The 7,072-nt window shown below is 30.8% G+C and overlaps 1 protein-coding gene across 1 annotated transcript; it reads left to right on the forward strand.

Moving 5' to 3' along the window:
* The first annotated feature begins 407 nt into the window (after positions 1 to 407).
* LOC101499750 (uridine 5'-monophosphate synthase-like) lies at positions 408 to 3,553 on the forward strand. Its single transcript, XM_073370677.1, has 7 exons — positions 408 to 1,067; positions 1,119 to 1,686; positions 1,895 to 1,978; positions 2,465 to 2,547; positions 2,629 to 2,716; positions 2,810 to 3,064; positions 3,284 to 3,553. The coding sequence occupies exons 1-7, from the start codon at positions 865 to 867 to the stop codon at positions 3,410 to 3,412; spliced, it is 1,410 nt and encodes a 469-aa protein (XP_073226778.1). The 5' UTR covers positions 408 to 864; the 3' UTR covers positions 3,413 to 3,553.
* Positions 3,554 to 7,072: the final 3,519 nt, after the last annotated feature.

A 7,072-nucleotide genomic window follows, 5' to 3' on the forward strand; every position in this document is an offset into this window, starting at 1 on the left:
TACATATAAATAAAATTGATAATAAATTGTTTACAAATAAATTAATTGTTTATAATAAAAAAGACATTACTAGTCTATTTTGTGTAATATCAATTAGAGATATATTTGATTATTTAAAATGTAGTTGAACTCAAATTTCTTAAAAGTGTAAATTTTTATTTTCTTTATATTCTTTTAATTTACATTTATATAACAAATTTATTGTGGATTTCTTTGTTTAATAAATAAGATTAAAACATTAGTTTTAAAACTATATTAAATTGTTATTCTTCACATTTTTGAAGTCCATAAAAAAATATTCTTATTTTCTGCTTTACGCTTACGCCTTAAACGACATCGTCTCGTCGTAGCAATCACAACACTCTCCAGAGCCAGTGCAGAGCTACTCCATAAAATTCAAAGTATGAACTTCAATTCTTATCGTTGCATTCACACTCATTCTCTCCCTCTTGCATTATTAATTTCATTTTTTATCATATGTTCTCTACGTTCCTGCATTTCACTATGTCTAAATTATTTGGGGCTTTTTAATTTCTCTTAAATAATTATTATTCAACTGTTTCTTTTTATTTATTTCCTAGTCTTTTTTCCTCCAAATTTTTAACTAATAACAATAGAATCAGGTGGCTTAGATTCCATGTGTGCAGGTGCATGAGAACAGTGGAAGTAGAGTCATGAATGTTTGTAAGGAATAAGTAGTATTGTGATTAAGTCTATGCTACTAATTGCAATTAATGTATAAGTTTAAGTTTCAGTTCATATAATTGTTTTTTATTGTATGCCTTATTTTTATTGATGATGTTGCTTACTGAATGACACTGATTGTTCCTAAGGTTTTAAATAATCCTTGAAAAAGGCACATCAATGGAGTCATTAGTTCTTAAACTCCATGAAATCTCAGCCGTTAAATTCGGTAATTTCAAGCTTAAATCCGGCATTTCATCACCAATTTACATAGACCTCCGCCTTGTTGTATCTTACCCTTCCGTCCTCCGGCAAATTTCTCAAACTATGATTTCATCAGTCTCAGATACTAAATTTGACCTTGTGTGCGGCGTCCCTTATACCTGATTGGTTACCTGATATATAGACTTATTTCCAAGGCTTGATCTTTATATCGCTCTTCCTATTGCCACTTGTGTGTCTGTCACTCACAATATCCCTATGGTCATGCGCCGCAAAGAAATCAAAGACTATGGCACTTCAAAAGCTATTGAAGGTGATTTCAAGCATGGACAGAGTTGCTTGATTGTTGAGGATTTAGTTACTAGTGGCACATCCATTTTGGAAACTGCTGCGCCATTGCGTGCCATAGGGTTGAAGGTCAGCAATGCTGTTGTTTTGATTGATAGAGAGCAAGGTGGAAGGGAGAATTTGGAGAGTAATGGAATCAAGTTGAAAGCGATTCTTAAATTGACTGAAATGGTGAAAATTTTGAGGGAAAAAGGAAGGCTTGATGAGGAGATGGTAAGGGTTGTTATGAGATTTTTAGAGAAAAATCGGAAGGTTGATGCTACTTTGGAAAATAAAACTAAGTTCAAGACGTTGTCGTATTCGGAGAGGGCTAAGTTGTCGAAGAATTTAATGGGGAAGAGATTGTTTCAGATAATGGCAGAAAAGGAAAGTAATTTGTGTTTGGCTGCAGATGTTGGAACTGCAGCTGAATTGCTTGAAATTGCTGACAAGGTGAGAATTTAGTGTTTATACTAATGTGAATTTTTGCGTGATCTCTTATTTATAGTGAAAATGTTACAGTGTGTTCTCAATTTGAAAAACAGGTTGAAAATGGAAAGAGTTATGTTGTTGCTTTGATTGTTATCGATGAGATTGTAGTTAGAAGTTTGGTCATGATGAATAAATTATTTAAATTAATTTTCCTTTTCTTTCTTCTCAGGTTGGGCGTGAGATTTGCTTGCTGAAAACTCATGTGGATATTCTTCCAGATTTTACTCCGGATTTTGGTTCTAAGCTTCGTGTGGTATGATGCTAAAAGAAGCTGTTTTTATCCCTGATATTGCATAACAAGTTTTTTTATACTGATATTGTCAACATTTGTATACCCAAGTAGATTTGCTGTCATTTATTTATTGAAAGTAGAATGCTGATGCCATGACTTCAACCTACTATAAGAGTGTCATACGCGTGTTAGAAAACACTATGTCATAGAGATTAAGCTTAATCTTATAAGAAAAGTAAGCTTGATAATTTGAAGGAGAGTAAAACTCTTTAGGTTTCATTTTAATAAAAGATAGTAAAATTGGAAGAGGCCTCAATTTATAGAGCATATTTGAAGTTTAACCAACCAACCAACTCCCTAACTAACTAAGTTAATCAACTGACTAACTCAACTCAAACTAACATTGTATTTCTAACAATGCACAACACAACATTGTACCAAGTTTTTAGGAGTTTTATGCATTTTGTTGGAGTAGTTATTTATTAACATATGATATATCTGTTTAAGATTGCAGAAAAACACAACTTCTTAATATTCGAGGATCGTAAGTTTGCGGACATTGGTAACACAGTGAGCATGCAGTATGAAGGGTAATACATTGAATTATTTTTCAGTTTCTTTTAATCTGTTTCTGAATTCAGCATGATAGATTTGTTTCCTGTTATTTGCAGAGGGATCTTTCATATATTGGATTGGGCTGATATAGTAAATGCTCACATTATCTCTGGTCCTGGAATTGTGGATGGACTGAAGTTGAAGGTCTATCAAATTTTGATCATAACATTATTTCAAATTCGAAGTTAATCAGATAAAATAATTTTTAGTCTAACATGTCAAATGAACAACGCTCAGGGTTTGCCTCGCGGAAAGGGTTTGTTGCTGCTTGCTGAAATGAGTTCAGCTGGTAACTTTGCCAAGGGGGACTACACTGCTGCTGCTGTCAAAATTGCTGAGGATCATTCTGACTTTGTTTTTGGCTTTATCTCTGTCAACCCAGCATTGTGGCCTGTGGCACCGATAAATCCTTGTTTCATTCATGCAACTCCTGGAGTTCAAATGTCGATTGGTGGTGATGGTTTGGGGCAGCAATATAATACTCCATATTCTGTAAGTTTCTTTGAGTTATTTTATTAGATTAACCATATGATCCAAAGTCTATATGCTCTTTGGATGAAGAATCATAAATGATTTTATATGTTTTGCTCAAGAGCTCTTTGAGAGTTGCAGCGATGAAACTCTTGACCTCGGATCCAAATTGTTCTTTTGTGCTGTTTTACACACTCTTGTACTACTCTTGACAATTCACTAAATGTTTTTTTCTTCTAGGTTATCCATGATAGGGGTAGTGACATTATTATAGTGGGACGCGGTATCATCAAGGCGGAGAATCAGGCTGCGGCAGCTCGTGAATACCGTCTTCAAGGATGGAGTGCATATTTGGATAAGTGCAATTAAGGCCTGTATTCCCTAACCAAATGGAAGAGTCCAAGTTCATTTTTTGAGATGTTTAATTCTGCAGCTGTTATAAATAGCATTCAAGCAAAGATGCAACACTTGAATTTTGTTTACTCTAATGAAGAAAATATTTTCAGTTCACCTATACTATATTTAGAATGAAATATAAATAGAATTTTGACTTAGTTACATTTTATTCAGAAAAATAACTTATCACATTTAGTTCATGATTTCAATAAAAAAAAGGTTATTGCTTAAAATATCATCCATGATTAATAAATTATCATTGTAAATATAAAAAGTTAAAGACTAAATTATTTTTTTAGTTCTTTAATTTATTTTATGGTTTTATTTTTGATAACTTTAGTGTATTATTGGTGATTAAAATAATTAATAAACATTATTTAGATGAGAGATAAAGTTTTGATTAAGAGAGATATAAGAACAAAATCATCAAAGGGAGATGTTGGTGTTTGAATGATTCACTTTTTTTAATTGCAAAATATTTTAATTATGAACAATTGCAAATGAATAATGATTAAGAAGAAGAATAAAAATTAATCTTAACATGGAAAAGAAGAAAACAAATAAGGGAGAACTATTTTTCACTTTAGGTTCTTAACTTAATTATTGGTTTCATTTTAGTCCCATTTTTTCACCTAAAATGACATGTTAACAAAAGTTAATGTTTTTTTGACAAAAACTAATTGAGATGATCAACTAGACTAATAAAACCATACTTAAAAGATCAAAATATTACGAAAATAATAAAGAGACCAAAGTGAAATAAAAAAATAAATTAAGCGATTTTATTTTATTATTCATAGAAATATAAATAAAACTATGTAATTAAAAGTTTTTGTCATGTACGCTAATCATTAAGACCATCTTAAACATTTTAGAAGCTTTATCTAATATTAAAAATTGAGTGTTTAATAAAAAAAAATTTAATAATTAAAAATTATTTCAAATGTGGTACTTTAATTAAATATATGAGAGAGAAAGATAAAAGTTATTCATATTTTATTTCAAAAATTATGAGGTGAAATAATATTATTAATTGCACACCTGGTTGGATTAGGATAAACAAACAAACCAAGCTAAATTTCATTTTCAATTTTGAATTATTTCCACTATAATTTTAAACTAAAATATAAACCTATAAAAATAGTCAGCGAAATTCATAATAGATTTACGAGGGATCAACATGCAAAATTATAGAATCAAACTTAGAGGCATTTGGCAAGGGGCCAATCAAAGAGGCATGCACTTCTAAAATGATGATGTACTTGCATAAAATATTTATTTCATATTGATATTTGTATCCGTTTTTTTTAGTAATTTTTTTATTTTTATTTTATTATCAATCACTACGCCAAAAATGACATTTTATAACGCGTCTTTTATAGCGCTTATTAAATACAAGCGCTGTTGTATGATATTTTAAAAATAACGGAGAATACAACAGCGCTTTTTTGACAAGCGCTGTAAAAAAAGCGCTGTAAAAGACTTTGATTTCACATAATTAAAGGACCTATTAGAGCGCTTTTTGGAAAAGCGCTGTAAAAAGGTTTTTAAAAAAAAATAAGGAGGTCTTTTACAGCGCTTTAAAAAGTCTGTAAAAAAGCGCTGTAATAAGCTTTTAAAAGTAAAATAAGGAGGTCTTTTACATCGCTCTTTAAAAAAAACGCTGTAATATGCTTTTAAAAGTAAAATAAGGAGGTCTTTTACAGCGTTTTTTAAAAAAAGCGCTGTAATAGGCTTTTAAAAAATAAAATATAACAGTAAATCGTTTCAGTTTCCTCTTTATTACATAAACTTCACTACACTTCAGTGTCCTTCTCCTCTTCATTATCCTTCTCATTGCGAACCCTAATGTCCCTACGAACCATATTGTTAACCATCTCCATTGCAAATCATCTCCATATTTGTTATTATCCCTACAAATATTATTACGTACTCTTCTCAATGAGAACCTTACTCTGTCCTACGAACCGTTCGTATTTATGCACATTCTCGCTGTTTTTTCTTAAACGAAACTGTAACCCTATGAACTCTATGTATTTCTTCGCACTCTTCAGGTATTGTATTCATTTAATCATTTATTTCTTATATATATATATATATATATATATAATGTGTCTGTTAATGCTAATAATCACATTTATTTGATGATGTTTTACAAGTTTTCCGAGCTCAAATGGGTGCTACAGTGTCGAAGAAAAAATCAAATAAATCACATGGATTCCAATAAAGGTTTGAAATGTATGGCTTTAAAATTTCATTAACAATCAATCAACAAATATTTATTGACTTATATGTTTTATTTTATAGTGCTCTCGTCAAACTAACAACATAGACTGCGGATACTGTATATTACGATTTATGAAGGAGATTGTTGTTATAATCCCAGAAAGAGATCTAATTGAAATAAAGGAATGCATATTACAGCGCTTTTTTTAAAAAGCGCCGTAAAACTAATACAACAAGCAGCGCGTTTTTAGAAGAGATTTACAGCGCTTTTTTTATTTTAAAGAGCGCTGTTGTATCTTTTTACAGCGCTGGATAGTACAGCGCTTAATTTTTTGGAAAAGCACTATAAATGGCTTAAAAAAAGCGCTGTAAAATACCATTTTTCGCGTAGTGAATAGAATTAGAGATTTTTTTATATATTAATATAATATTATTTGTTATTGTAATTATTATAATTTTTTACTTTTTAAATTTTTATTGTGGTTTTTATATTGTCAATTGAGTAATTTTGCTAGGATTATCAGAGTTCTTTGTGTAACGCCTAGTTACGTGGGTATAAAACTGAGGTAATAATGGAAAAAAATTTCAAAATTATATAAGAGAATAAGGTACTATAATAAATAATGAATTGTTCGAAAGAAGTAATGTTATGAAATCTCAAAGTAAATCCTTACAACTGAAAATTCTTTAATATTTAAAATATCCAAAACTGGGCAATTAATATCTAATCCCGAAATAAAGTACGATGTAGACACTATGTCTACTCTCGACTCTTGACATCCCTAACGGTCTCAGTATCTGAAAACAACACTTTAATGAGATACTAAATCCCAGTGAATAATACACACAATTTTAAAACAACTATTGTTCTCAGCCGGAGCGGTAACCGGAAAAAAGTCGATCATGGCACCCGCCTTCATCCAAAAATATTCTTTAGAACTATTAATGATATTACTAAGATTTCCCTATAATAACCAACTACTTCCAACAATTAATAAAAACTCATCAATTAAATTAACGATAATCCACATCTATCATAATCAGATAATTCCAATACACACATTTATTATGCAGAAAATAATCAATCAATTCAATGAGGGAGATATACTACTTATGCAAAGTGAGTATTATCTAATCATGTGGAGCACCAGCCCATCCAGTGTTGGGTACAAGACCCATTTGTGTGGAGTTTAAACCTCATCTCTTTGTGAAGTTTAAAACCCATCAATATGTGGGGTCCAAGACCCCTCCATGGGGAGTTTAAACCTCATCTCTTTGTGAAGTTTAATACTCATCCCGGTGGAGTTTAAACCTCATCTCTTTGTGAAGTTTAATACTCATCCCGGTGGAGTTTAAACCTCATCTCTTTGTGAAGTTTAATACTCATCCATGTGGAGTTTAAACCTC

Source organism: Cicer arietinum, chromosome 7 (genome assembly GCF_000331145.2).
Source record: "Cicer arietinum cultivar CDC Frontier isolate Library 1 chromosome 7, Cicar.CDCFrontier_v2.0, whole genome shotgun sequence".
Taxonomy (NCBI): domain Eukaryota; kingdom Viridiplantae; phylum Streptophyta; class Magnoliopsida; order Fabales; family Fabaceae; genus Cicer; species Cicer arietinum.